The 13,496-nt window shown below is 35.6% G+C and overlaps 3 protein-coding genes across 4 annotated transcripts; 2 read left to right on the forward strand and 1 right to left on the reverse strand.

Annotated features, from left to right (window-relative positions):
- Positions 1-1,099: 1,099 nt before the first annotated feature.
- grna.1 (granulin a, tandem duplicate 1) lies at positions 1,100-4,932 on the forward strand. Of its 2 annotated transcripts, none has more exons than XM_062990691.1 (7): positions 1,100-1,230; positions 1,843-2,121; positions 2,198-2,335; positions 3,360-3,521; positions 3,598-3,735; positions 4,211-4,441; positions 4,558-4,932. In XM_062990691.1, exons 1-7 carry the CDS (start codon positions 1,120-1,122, stop codon positions 4,684-4,686), a joined length of 1,188 nt encoding a protein of 395 aa, XP_062846761.1. In that variant the 5' UTR covers positions 1,100-1,119; the 3' UTR covers positions 4,687-4,932. The 2 variants fall into 2 exon arrangements, with proteins under 2 accessions (XP_062846761.1, XP_062846762.1); XM_062990692.1 differs by having other exon boundaries at positions 4,214-4,441.
- A 950-nt stretch (positions 4,933-5,882) lies between these two features.
- On the forward strand, positions 5,883-8,735 carry clxn (calaxin). Its single transcript, XM_063014143.1, has 6 exons — positions 5,883-5,986; positions 6,947-7,102; positions 7,502-7,606; positions 7,687-7,838; positions 7,938-8,042; positions 8,634-8,735. Exons 1-6 carry the CDS (start codon positions 5,920-5,922, stop codon positions 8,682-8,684), a joined length of 636 nt encoding a protein of 211 aa, XP_062870213.1. The 5' UTR covers positions 5,883-5,919; the 3' UTR covers positions 8,685-8,735.
- Positions 8,700-13,284, reverse strand: rbm48 (RNA binding motif protein 48). The gene is made up of 5 exons (XM_063014132.1): positions 13,099-13,284; positions 11,722-11,912; positions 10,371-10,516; positions 8,881-9,446; positions 8,700-8,788 (listed from the first exon to the last, which is right to left on the reverse strand). Exons 1-5 carry the CDS (start codon positions 13,219-13,221, stop codon positions 8,726-8,728), a joined length of 1,089 nt encoding a protein of 362 aa, XP_062870202.1. The 5' UTR covers positions 13,222-13,284; the 3' UTR covers positions 8,700-8,725.
- Positions 13,285-13,496: the final 212 nt, after the last annotated feature.

The raw sequence follows: 13,496 nt of genomic DNA on the forward strand, positions 1-13,496 counted from the left end.
AAAAAGAAGAAATAGCCTTGGCCCGTAGTGTGTTGCAGGCATCAATTTCAAAATTTGTTCATATTAATATTTGTGCATTTAAGTTTGCCTGTGAAGATACTGGAAGTCATTTTTTGAACTATTGTAAGTTCAATAAAGGTTCAAAAGAATTGACATTAACTGCATTTTACAAAATGAAATTTGTATGGTGTATGACTCAAAATATTTTACAAAACCAACAGTGTAAAAAAGAAAAGAACATTGTAATGGGACAGAGCACTCATACATATAAATACAAATTATGTATTTATAAGCATTACCAAAGATATGTTTATAAAGTGCAACTCATATAACGTATTGATAAATAAAAAACCTTAGTAACTGCTGTCATTGTGGGCAATTAGTTAAAGATATTCATGGTAATAAAATAATCAGCTTTTTGCAGCATTGTGGTTTAATTTCAGCCAACAGCCAAATATCTAAGCCAACTGTGTTCAGCTTACCAAGGTTAAGAGGGTCGCTCTGATAGAATGTCTATTACAAAATCTTAACTATATCTATAGTTATGCTTACAAATACATACACATTTTGTTCATATTTATAAGCACAAAATACACAAAGGCATGTGTGTACAGTTGGAGAGGATATATTCACTGAATGTATTTCATATAAAAACATAAGTGGTTCAACTTTTTAATTATATCATTATTTAAACTAATGGTGTGTTCCATAACTGCACTGCTTTGAATGCTTTCGTTTTACAATGTCAAGGGGGATGCAATAAAAGAATCAGTTCCTTGTTTTACTTGTATAAAGTTCACGTATGATTGGTGTGTGACAATGCTTGTGGTTCTGGGTAGTTACAGTCATAAGAGGAGCTGCAACTCAAACATACGGACCAGGGAGTGTTACCAAAAAGATCTAATAAAAACAAGGCAAGTATTTTAGTGGATGTTTTTAATGTAAACCTTTTAGTATTAATAGAACTGGAGGTAATTAATACAAGCCAGCCAGTACTGCATGTTATTGAGATGTGACTGTGGGTTTTTAAACTTTCTATTACATTACTGTATTTGTATTTAAAACATAGTAATAGTGTTTATACCTTTTACCTAGATGATTGCAGTGTTGGTGTTGCTCATGGCAGGACTGGTTTCCAGCACCATAATCTGTCCTGATGGAACACAATGTCAAGACAAAACTACTTGCTGCCTAACTGATACAGGATATTCATGCTGCCCATATCCATCTGTAAGAATAAATATCTGCTCTTTATTAACTTCTGTGTTTTTTCAATGAACTGTTGACTACAGCCTGATGACAGTTACCTATGTGGGACAAAACCAGCTAACATAATTAAGTTAAAGTCAAAATAACAGACAAACACAACTTGCCTTAACTAATACTACTGTATTGCCATGTCTGTATTGAACTTTCTGATTGATTACATACAGTCAAGGCTGGAAATATTAAAGATTTGATTTGTTGCATTAACAGCTTTCTTTAGGTTATGGTATCTAATACCATTTGGGTTAGACTTTGGACTCTTTGTTAATTGTGTGTTTGGGTTATTGTGTTGTTGTTTTATCAAACTTCTACTTAGACAAAATCCCAACATTGAGCATTGGATGCTGTGTTCGTTGTGTAATCACAGAACTCCAACAGAGAGTAGCAATACTATGATTGGCTAAAGATCAGACATCTCATTTTGATTAATGCTAGAAATCTGATTAATCTGAGACTTACATCTGATTTTACTGTTATTATTTTCATGTTAGAATTATGGTATATTCTATATTATGTGAAATGCACGTCCTTTGTCAAAAATAAAATCTAACCATTGCTGTATGTGTGATTCTTAAGGCGGTGTGTTGTCCAGATAAAGCCCACTGCTGTCCAGCAGACTACCATTGTAACATGGAGAGTCAAATGTGCGAGAGAAGGGGAATGCCTTGGTACAGATTCCCCTCGACCCCTCAGGTATCAGCAGAGGATCCGGAGGATATAGCTTCCACCCCTCCAATAGAGTCTCTCAACTCTTCCGTCTCTGTGGTGCATTGTGATAACTATCATGTCTGCCCTGATGGTACAACATGCTGCAGGTCTCCCAGTGGATTCTGGTCTTGCTGCATATATAATATGGTGGGTATTTTTCAACAAATCATGAATGTAATTGGTTTATGAGTTCAACCCTAACACATTGTCTGATCTTTAATAGGGTCAGTGCTGCCCTAATGGCGTTGCCTGCTGTCCCTATGGTTATAAATGTGACAGTACATCTACCAAATGCTTCAAGGGGACACTGAGTATGCCCTCTTCTCCAAAAATCGCTGCAATTCCAAGCAACACCGTTCAGGTACATACCAGAAGAGTAATATTAATGTAATATTAGAGTAATATTAATACACAAATGGGATCAATTTATTTGAAACTACTTGTGTTGGTTATTAATATGTAAAAAAAAAAAACTAAATAACTGCAATGGTAAAATATAAAAATAATGTGGACAATCAATATTAATCCACACTGCTGACTTGACATTACACACAGAATTTATGCTACAGGACAAGCAAGGCAATTTTTCAGTCACATGTGATGACTGAAATGCCTTAAAAATCTTGTGCAATCTAACTTGCACATGTGGTTACATTAAAGTTCATGGGATACTTTGAAAAAAAAAAGGAAGTCCAAAGAGGAAGATCACAATGACAAATATATTATAGCCATTGTCTTATTAACTGTATATTAAAAAACTAAAACATTTTTTTTATTTGGTTAAGGTGTTTTGTGTACAGATACACCTATAGTCCGAGTACGTCTACAGATGTTATTTGTTATATCTGAACAGACATGGTCAGAGAAGTTATTAAAAGATTTTTACATTGATTGCATCATTTGAGATCTATTGCATCATTTGAGAGTTTTAACTTTGAATTGGGTTGGGCAATCTGCAAAAGTACTACAATGCTTCAGATTTTATCTAACTGACTATATAGCACTAGGGACTCACACCTTATTTGGAAATACAATTAATAGATATGACATAAAGTTCTTTCTACAATTTTTGGCACCCCTGGTAAGGATGAGTGAAAGCGTATAATGGGACACATCACACATTGCCACGGAGGCACCAGGTGTAGCCCTGCACCTGCAAGAACTGAAAATGAACCCAATTTGCAGGATACTTAAACAAAGTAGAATAATACAAGTAAAAGAAAGAAAAAGTAGGCTCAACCCACAAGCCGGTGACAACCAAGTTTTTGGAAAAAGAAGAAAGAGAACAAACCCAGAACAAGCCAAACATACAATTAAAAAGGGTATTTATTGTTATATACAAATAAATGTAAGATTACATTTTATATTATTACTCTACCCCTCAGGTATCAGCAGAGGAGCCAGAGGAAATAGCTTCCACCCCTCTAATAGAGTCTCTCAACTCTTCCGTCTCTGTGGTGCATTGTGATAACTATCATGTCTGCCCTGATGGTACAACATGCTGCAGGTCTCCCAGTGGATTCTGGTCTTGCTGCATATATAATATGGTGGGTATTTTTCAACAAATCATGAATGTAATTGGTTTATGAGTTCAACCCTAACACATTGTCTGATCTTTAATAGGGTCAGTGCTGCCCTAATGGCGTTGCCTGCTGTCCCTATGGTTATAAATGTGACAGTACATCTACCAAATGCTTCAAGGGGACACTGAGTATGCCCTCTTCTCCAAAAATCGCTGCAATTCCAAGCAACACCGTTCAGGTACATACCAGAAGAGTAATATTATTATTATTAGAATATTAGAGTAATATTTATACATAAATTAGACCAATTTATTTAAAACGTGTTGTGTTGGTTATTAATATGTAAAAAAACAATTAAATATTTGCAAATGGAAGATAAAAATAATCAGACACTCAATGTTATCCACACTGCTGACTTAGTTATAACTGTTTAAAACAACAAAAACTGCTACTACTACTACTACTACTACTACTACTAATAATAATAATAATATAAAGAATGACAGGCATTACACACAGAATATAAGCTACAGGACACGGTTATTTTCAACCGAAACATTTACTTTCCAAATAAAATGCTAGTAATCATATAGAAATACAATTAAATAGTTGTTAACGTTGAATTATATAGACATAGGTCTCTCTATTAATCATGATATCTCTACAGAGGTTGTGCGTATATGGTCTTTATGGCTAACCTCAGTTAATTTTAGCAGGACCCCTGCTGTCTGAGTGAAACGGGCTGCTGTCCCTTTGGATATTCCTGTGATGAGGAGCAAAAGTCATGTGTGATTAAGCCAGCTCTAGTGACGCCACCAAAACAGGCTTCAGACCTAAACATGCCGGCTGGTATCATACGCTGTAGTGGTCAGTTCTACTGCCCAGCTGGACACACCTGCTGCAAAACACTAACTGGCCAGTGGGCATGCTGTCCATATTCTTTGGTAAACTACTCTACTGTTTATTATATGTTACTGTTAATCGTAATCATGATATTTTCCCCTGTTTTCTCTTATGGTTAATATATTTAACATTGTATTGTTCTGTATTTATTTTAAAGGGTCAGTGCTGTAAGGATGGAAAGCATTGCTGTAAATATGGCTACAACTGCAACTCTACCTTCACCAAGTGCACAAAACACTACTTAACCATTCCTGCTCGTCTTAAGAAAAAGGCACTCATCCTCTAAACCGGTGTGCTTCCATGCATACCAAAACAAATGGCATAATGGCCTTCATGCTTTATTGATATGTTTTTTTACTGCTTTTTTCTTTTTTCTACTTTTTCTACCTATATTTTTACTATACAGGAAACAGTATAAATTTCAAATTAGTTGGTTTGATAACTGTTTTGATGTAGTATTGCAATCACTTGTTGACATCACCTGTTTGAAATTTGTATATTTACCTTATTACTAGCCCTTGGATTCATACTGTCTGCAATTAATAAAAATATATGTTTTGATTTATTTTTTAAATAAAAATAATACATTTAATAACTGTTATTAAAAGCAGGTCCTTCACAGCATGCAGAACCGATAAGTACACAAATAACTACATTGACCACACATTATTTGTTGTATTTTTACTATCTACTATTTCATATAGTCAAATGTGTACATGTTAAACATAAATAGAACAAAGTAATGTGAGTATAAATGGGCCACAGCACCTGTTATACATATCAGGACCCACAATGTTTTAAGCAGGCAACTACAATTATCAGCTTGTCTAATTTATCCTTTAAGCCTGCCAATTTATTGTGTACAACATTTCTTAATGTGTCTGTGTGCTTTGCATGTATTGGACTGGACTGGACTGGATATTTACTATATAGACAGGGATCCGGTCCCTATCTGAATCAGATCAGGTCTGCAGCTGTATATAATGTTAAGGTCATGTGTCCGAGTCTGGGTCAGAAGTGGACCACTCTAGATTAATATGGAGAAATATTATGGGCCACACCTAAAACTGTTTTTAGATTTAGGCCGGACGGCGGCCAGGTTTAACAACGATCAAAGTGGATCCGGACTATTCTGTTTCGACAGTCAGCAGTGTGCACTCCCTAGCTCTACGCATACAGGGCCGCGCTTTGTCCCTGGTCAAGAAAAGTAACCACAATCAGAACAGGATCTTAGGAACAGTACAGGTTACTTGACAATGAAAACAACAACTAAATTTTCGCTTAAAGTAAAAATTAAACGTGTGCTCTAACAAATATCAAATTACTCTGTTCCAACTTCAAATAGCTCGTAGAATCTATTCTGCCATCCACTATGTAGTGCACCTATCTAGGGTGCAGTGAACTAAATGGTATTCAGCCCAGTATGCAAGTTCATTCGCTTGCTGCAAGCGGATTGGAGTTTCTATGGCAACCGTGTCAACACTCCTAAAGCAGTGAGTGTGGGTTCACAACGTTCACGATGTCTGCACTGAGCAAAAAGAAAACTCAAACCTTGGCTGAAACTCTGTCTAAAGAAGTAAAACACTGTAAGTAGCTAAACTATTCTACCACATCACTGCACTAACGCTGATCAAGCACAGAAACAAAAGCTACAGCCAATGTAGCAATAAATGAACTTCTCCGTTTAACTACAGCCATGTAATCAATATACCTCTACATGAGTGCAACACAGTGCTCTATTTATTTAATCATTCATTGTCTGATTAACCACCGCTTTAGTCTTGTCACGGTCGCGGTGTATCCGATTTATTACCGGGCGAAGCGCTGTTATAGTTGTTTATATTTTCAGAAAAGTTGGAACATTTTGTAAAACGCAATAAAAACAAGCAACTATGATTAGTTCATTTTCTTAAACCTTTATTAACTGATAAAAGTAGAAAGAAATGTTTTTACTTATCAACTTTATTGTATTTTGTAAATATAAACACTTAAAATGTGATACCTTAAAGTTGCGACAGAGCCGTGTTTACCTCCGTGTTCCATCACCTTAATGAGAATTTTAATGGTTTGGGAACTGAAGACATTAATTGTTGCAGTTTTTATTTATTTAAGGTACTAAACGACATGGTTTGATTGCTTCTTTTAACAGTTTCAGTCTCTGAATTTTTAGTCACTCAACAAGCAACCTGATTTTAGTCAAATAATTATCCTCGCTAAACTCTATACTGTATATTTTGCTCAGTTGTAATTTTTCATGTAAGACTAGTTTTGCCTTTTGTCACAAATTACATTTATTAAAGACCATAAAACGTTATTAATACTTAAATTTAATGTTGCATGCTATTGCTTTATTGTAAAGGTGTCACATATAAACAATAGGGCCTAAATTCAATTTCCAGCAAAAGGCAAGAAAAGAAAAGTACGTTATTTTAGTTAATGAAAATGGTTTTTGTAGTTTTAGTTTTCTAAACTATAAAAATGGTATAAATAAATTGTACTTTTAATGTTGATGAAATGAAGATAAACACTGTTTTTGTTTTGTGCAGTTAATAAAAAAGAAATCGAGTGTCTGATCCAGCTGTATAACACATTGTTGGGAGAGAATGCTGACAAGAGATCGGCTCTGGGACTGGACCGAGCCAAGTTTCGCACCAACCTGCACAACACATTCGGACTAACGGATGACTTGATGTTGGATAGAAGTAGGTTCCAGTTTTTTTGTAAAGTATTGAGCACAACAGCCCAAGGTACTGTCCCCCAGCTCAACTATAAAAAGATTAACTTACAATAAAGCATTGATGTAGCTTTACTTTACTGGAAAAAGGAGATTGCCAGTGCATGTATTGAAGAAAGGAACTCCAAAGTCTGTAGTTGTGTGATAGGGAAACTTGGCTAGTGGATACAAGTCTATCACAGGGCTTTGTCCTTTCCCCCTCAGACATAGCCAATCATGTCTGTATGTGGACGTCCAAACAACTGATAGCACTGCTGGGGATACGAACCCTAAATCTGAGTGCCCCAGAACCAAATATAAAGCAAAATAATAATAACTTTGACCCTACTTAAATGTGTAAAAATCAATTCTACAATTTTCTTTCCAGTATTTCATGCCTTCAACAAGGACAATGATGGCTACATCAGTATTAAACAGTGGGTAGAAGGACTGGCGGTCTTCCTCCGAGGAACCCTGGATGAAAAGATAAAATGTAAGACACATATATGATATGTTTTCTGAGTAATTGTGACCATAGCACTTTTTTCAGGCTATTTGTTAAAATTACTGTAGATTGTTTCGTCGTATTTGATCTAAATGGGGATGGTTACATATCCCGGGAGGAAATGTTCCACATGCTGAAGGACAGCCTAATCAACCTGCCACCTGAGGAGGACCCTGTAGAAGGAGTTAAGGACCTTGTGGAAATTGCCCTAAAGAAAATGGTAATGTCACAAGGACAATGTAGCAATGGAGTACACATATTGTCATAAAAGCTGTACAGGTTTACTCAAAATCTATTCTGCAACTGATTTTGTTTACAGGATTATGACCACGACAGCAGACTGTCATATTCAGACTTTGAAAAAGCTGTAAGGGATGAAAACCTGTTATTAGAGGCTTTTGGACCTTGTCTTCCTGCAGCAAAGGTAAAATGACAAAAGCATGCTCTTAATAAAAGTTCTCAACCTGTGGCCATCTACGCATGAAGGTGTGACCAACATTTTTCCATTTTAGGTCTATTATTTCAATACATTAATAAATTTTTTTGGCCTGCAAGATAAGCTTTTGTCTGTTATTATGGCCTGCTGCGGCATTTTCTAACTGAGGCAGTACCTAAAGTTCACGACTTACAATACTTTACTACCAAAGAGAAGGTCTTTGTGTCTACACTGTGATGTGTAACAAAACTAAACTTGATTATGTTCTTTGCTGAAATGGATAAAATGTGAGAAAAAGCATATTAAACCAAATAATTAATAATAGACACTTATCTGTGTTTTTGAAAAAAAATAAAATAAAATTCCTGACTTGTTTTATTTAATTCCCCACTATGTGTATATGTAACTCAGTCAGTAAGCAACACATTATTATTTAGGTCTTTTTATTCTATATTTTTCATTTTACTAAAATAGTACACAATGACAGGTGACTGTAATAATATAAAGTATGTCTCATTGTTGGATCCTTACCTTAAACAGTAAATTGAGTAATGCATTATTGCTTTGTTTGTTTTGCAGAGCATACTGGAATTTGAGCAACGTACATTTCAGGACTCAATGGAGCGCTGATTCACTCAAATCCTATGCCTATTGTCCTGCAATAAACTTGATTAAATTCTTCGCCGTGGCTTTGCTGTGGTGCTGGTTTTCCCCACTGTGGGAACTGATGAAACCTAAAAAGATAAACACACTTTTTATTCCATCATATCCCATAATTCATTTTGGTCACATTTATGAAAGCCATAAAAAAAATTACCCAGCATACCTTTGCCATTGTTTTCCTGATTAAGTTGGCTGTTGTGTTTAATGAATTGTCTTCCATGTCCATTCTAGGGGGTTCTGGAAGTTTGGGTCCATACAAAGGTGCATTTTTGTCTGCTGCACCCGTTAAGACTGAACTGTCCTCAATTTTCCTCTTTCTGTTTTCTAAATGTGCAGTCCTTGGTATAAAACGTGGTACAGTGGTGGAAGGGTTTTTGCTTTTTTTAGTAATCCATTCCTTTTCTTTAGCAGGTGTGTTAGGATCATTGGAAGTGTGTTCACAATGTTCTTTTGAACTGGGGATGAAACTGTGTAAAGATCCCATTTTATCCTCTGTAGATGAACTACAGTGTAGACTCTGAGACTTGAATTCTTTAGAAGAAAACATGTGGTGAGGATTGTCTTTCTGTGGTGGTAGAGGCAACAGTGGAAACCCTGAACATGTGTTGGAATGAGAAGTTTCCCCATGGTTTCTGTGAGGGTGCAGCCTGTCTTTCAACATAGCAGATGATGAAGCTGGCAACTCAGAATTCATGACCTTGTCGGCCTGTACTTGTGTATGTTCTTTTTCTGTAACAGGGGTGTAGTTAAAAGCAAGAACACTAAATAACAACACAATTCACTATAAATCACCTTAAAGGTTTACCATACAGTGTAATTCAAAAGTTGACATACCCTCATATAGGACATGTATGTTTGTAGTAGGACAAGTAGTAGTTTTGGGATTTCAATAATATCTACAATCAGTTTCTGTGACTGAATAATCAGATCACAATGTTCTTTTGCTTTCACAAATTTTAAATGATTGTACACTGAAAAGTTTTTTTAGGGTCGGAAATAAAACCCAAACGGTCACACTACACTAAAAGGAAATGTATTAGAAAGGTCAGATCCAAAAATCACACTAAAACAAAACACCAAAAACTGTCATGAAGTAGAAGTTGCTGGACTATTGGTGACTGTCCACAGTCAAGTAAGTTTAATGTCAACATAACACACTTGTAGGATGCTGGCCAAAAAAAAATGCCGCAAATGCCCCTTACAAGTGTATGTAAATGTACTTTATAAATAAGTTCAAAGCCCATATAACACTGGGACAGGTCAGTCATCAGTCGGGGATGGTCTGCTGTGTTGTTTTACAATTTAGCTATGACTAACTTCCAATTTGAGGATAAATTCTGGCTTTGTTAGCTTAGAAATACATGGTGCCTGTAAATAATAAATCTAATTTAGCCTCCTGGCTATGTGCAGACCATTTCAATCTATTTTTATGAACAAATGTATAATCAAGAGTACTTAAAAAAGTAGTTTTGTTATTGGATAGTGACAACTTCACTTTATGGTTTGCCAGAAACAGGCAGCAAATGCTACATGCATTGAAAATTGCACTATAAACAGGGGCTCTCAATCTATATATATATAAAATTGTGCTTAAAAATATTATTGACAAAACCTTTAACAGGCTGAAATCAGTTTCTGTTTCTGCAATGTTACCTGATTTTGTACATGCTCTGTTTATATATCGCCTCCTGTCTTGTAACTTCTTTCTCGTGTCTTCTACAGTCTCATATTCAGGAGAGTAGCAAACATGAAGGATCCCTCCATAGAAGCTTTTCTCATCAGTGTGTCGTTTAGCAGCCCTAAATCAAATCATGACATAAAATACAATCAATACATCAGCCACATACACAGAGATATTTCATGTTCAGACATTGGATCCCACAGTTAAAAATTACACCAGTGAGAGCTCCAACCTGACACACCGCAACCAACTGGCTAGCAGCACACAAGCAGTGTCTTGTAAATCAAGTGATATAATGAATTGGTATTGGACCACCATTAATCATGTGCTTGATAACTGAAAACTGATTGTTATAAAGCCTGTGATATTTACATAACTTATTTAGTTATTGTGAGAGTATCACTATCAGTATATTACATCAAAGCATAAAAAGTAGAAAGGAACATACCTAGCAGGTCATCTAGCAGCATTAAATTTACTTAGTGTACTTTTTATTACTGGGTGTAAACCATTATAAGATGAACTGGGCCCATAAATTGTGTACTATCTGTTATTTTTACATTCTCTGTAAGTTTAATATTCTATAAACTTTTCACTCTTATGTCATGTTTTACACTTTGGTTACATTCATGACAGGAACGGTAGTTACTTACTCATTACACAAGATTCATCACTTCACACAAGGTTATATCAAACACAGTCATGGACAATTTAGTGACTCCAATTCACCTCACTTGCATGTCTTTGGACTGTGGGAGGAAACCGAAGCACCCGGCGTAAACACACGCAGACATGGGGAGAACATTAAAACTCCACACAGAAAGGACCCGGACCTCCCCACGTAGGGATCGAACCCAGGACCTTCTTGCTGTGAGGCGACAGTGCTACCCTGTGAAGTGTGTTGCAGAGATCAAATTCTAAATGTGGTTATATTTGCAAAATACAATAAAGTTAATCAGTGAAAACATTGGAAATCTTATTTTCTACTTTTATTGGCTAAATAAAGTTTCCAGAGAATTAACAGATTACAGAATGGTGTTTGTACATAGTGGTACTATAAACCAGAATTTTGATATTATAAAAGGCTATCTTACACAATGGGCAGTAAGAATATAAGAATATTGTTTCTTTTACAAAACTATGCTACTTATTAAAAGTTAAAAGCTTACAACGTATACTTAAACATCACTTAACCTTAGGCAAAACTATGATTATTACGTGGATGTTAACAAGCTTGTCATGTGGCGATTTGTGCACTGACTTGTCATTAACAGGAAATGCACCTGGTTTTATTCTTGATACTATGGATCAGAAACCTCTCACCTTGCACTTGTAAGCTTTTGAAATTTAACAAGATAAACTTCCGTGAATTGTTCCGCAGGGTATTCATCAAGAATCCTGTATTCTTCAATCACTCCATATATTGCAAAGAGCTGCACCAGTTCAGTCATCACACCAATAGCAGGAACTCCTTGCACCAGGAGAAAGCATGACTCCAGGTTTATAGTGTACACCTACAGAGAAAATATATAATAACAGACACAATTTTACTGATGCAAAGCATGACTGTATTTGTATACTTGAAAGCTGCAGCACAAGAAAATTGAATTGTATATAGTAATGTCAACAATGATTTATTCATTGAGTTGAAAAAAACGAGGAGCCAGTAAAGGGGGTGGTTTAAAAAAATGGAGTGTTGGAGAATAAGGATTAATTAAAAAAAACCACTGTATGCACTTATTTATGTTAATAATTAGGGTGTTCCAGACAGTTATTAGGGATGTCAATAATCAATCAGTTAAACAATAACCAATATTAAAGTCACTGTTTGATTAACGTTATTTTAATTCATTTCCAACAGATAATGATTGATTTGAACTAAAAGGGAAGCTAAAGGTCTCGACACAGACTACAGCTCAAAACTGATAATTCGAGGCTCAACCTCAACCAATTTTTCAAGCAAAGAGCACTGCCATTCTAATCCCAGCAACAACAACAAACCACCCCATTTAAATGCATTCATGTATTTTAACGACATAACAATCAAACATTATAATCATAAATGTGAAGCTATTTGGGTCAGTATGGAGTCTGAATGCACGTTAATCTCTGCACACGTGGATCACTATTTAATGTTTTATGTGGATATTTTCCATACTCTAGTATAAACACAGAAATCTGCTTATGATTTTATAATTACTACACCAATTATGTCAGAAAGCTGGCGCTTGTAATAAACTGGTCTATACGTACTGTATATAATCTATAGTTTTGAATGCTGAACTGGTTCTGGTCGTGGTGTTTACATTTATCTTACTCTTCTACGTTACTGTCACGTTTATCATGTCATGTTAATTTTTAATAAATGAAACATCGTGATGTGTTTTATATTCTGACAGAACGCTATAAGCTTGTCGATTATTGGCAAAAATTGGCAAACGTTTGCATCCCTAATTGATAATGACTTTTATTTTGAATTTGCCTAGAGCTTAAAGACCAGGTAAGATATTATAATTTATTTACATCGTTAGTTCAGGTTTTGCGTTGCCACACTAATGTGTAGTTGTAAAATGTGCGGAACACCGTGACTTTAGGTTGCACAGTGTTCAGTCAATGGTGCTTGTTTAGAGGTCTAAGAGTTAAAATTGCAGCTCATTTTTATTCCATTCAGCTCGACTCCCTGAGTAAAAATAAACCCACCTTGACAGCTTTTGGTCTCCGTCCCTCTCTGTACTTGGCTCGTGTGTGACAGACATTCTGTTGTTCATGATGTTTATAAACTTGCGGAGCATCCCAAACAGAGCTTCTCTGAGAGGCCGCCATAACCAATCGTTCTCGGTACTGCCCATGCGCACATCAGTAACCACAAAATAAGACCAAGCCACTCGATCGGATTGACAGAATGGATTTTTTAAAAAGCTAAATGAAACTTTGGATATTAGTTTATATCAATAAACATATAATGTCTAAAAGTTTAAAATAGTATTTTGTTATCTATTCTTGCTGCGTGAAAGATTAGTAGAAAGACCAGAGTTCTACTACTTATGACTGCCTCAGACAAATGGTACATTCATGTGCTCTGATTATTTATGAAAATA

Source organism: Trichomycterus rosablanca, chromosome 2, assembly GCF_030014385.1.
Source record: "Trichomycterus rosablanca isolate fTriRos1 chromosome 2, fTriRos1.hap1, whole genome shotgun sequence".
NCBI classification, from domain to species: Eukaryota; Metazoa; Chordata; class Actinopteri; order Siluriformes; family Trichomycteridae; genus Trichomycterus; species Trichomycterus rosablanca.

Excerpts from the sequence above, each read along its gene's own strand:
- grna.1 (XM_062990691.1), top strand. The coding sequence starts at position 1,120 with ATGGCAGGACTGGTTTCCAGCACCATAATCTGTCCTGATGGAACACAA. Across the intron at positions 3,522-3,597 it reads CTTGCTGCATATATAATATG|GGTCAGTGCTGCCCTAATGG; the intron begins GTGGGTATTTTT and ends GATCTTTAATAG. Across the intron at positions 4,442-4,557 it reads CATGCTGTCCATATTCTTTG|GGTCAGTGCTGTAAGGATGG; the intron begins GTAAACTACTCT and ends TTTATTTTAAAG.
- clxn (XM_063014143.1), top strand. The coding sequence starts at position 5,920 with ATGTCTGCACTGAGCAAAAAGAAAACTCAAACCTTGGCTGAAACTCTG. Across the intron at positions 7,839-7,937 it reads AAATTGCCCTAAAGAAAATG|GATTATGACCACGACAGCAG; the intron begins GTAATGTCACAA and ends TTTTGTTTACAG. Across the intron at positions 8,043-8,633 it reads CTTGTCTTCCTGCAGCAAAG|AGCATACTGGAATTTGAGCA; the intron begins GTAAAATGACAA and ends TTTGTTTTGCAG.
- rbm48 (XM_063014132.1), bottom strand. The coding sequence starts at position 13,221 with ATGGCGGCCTCTCAGAGAAGCTCTGTTTGGGATGCTCCGCAAGTTTAT. Across the intron at positions 10,517-11,721 it reads CAAAAGCTTACAAGTGCAAG|GGCTGCTAAACGACACACTG; the intron begins GTGAGAGGTTTC and ends GATTTGATTTAG. Across the intron at positions 9,447-10,370 it reads CAGAGCATGTACAAAATCAG|AAAAAGAACATACACAAGTA; the intron begins GTAACATTGCAG and ends CCCCTGTTACAG.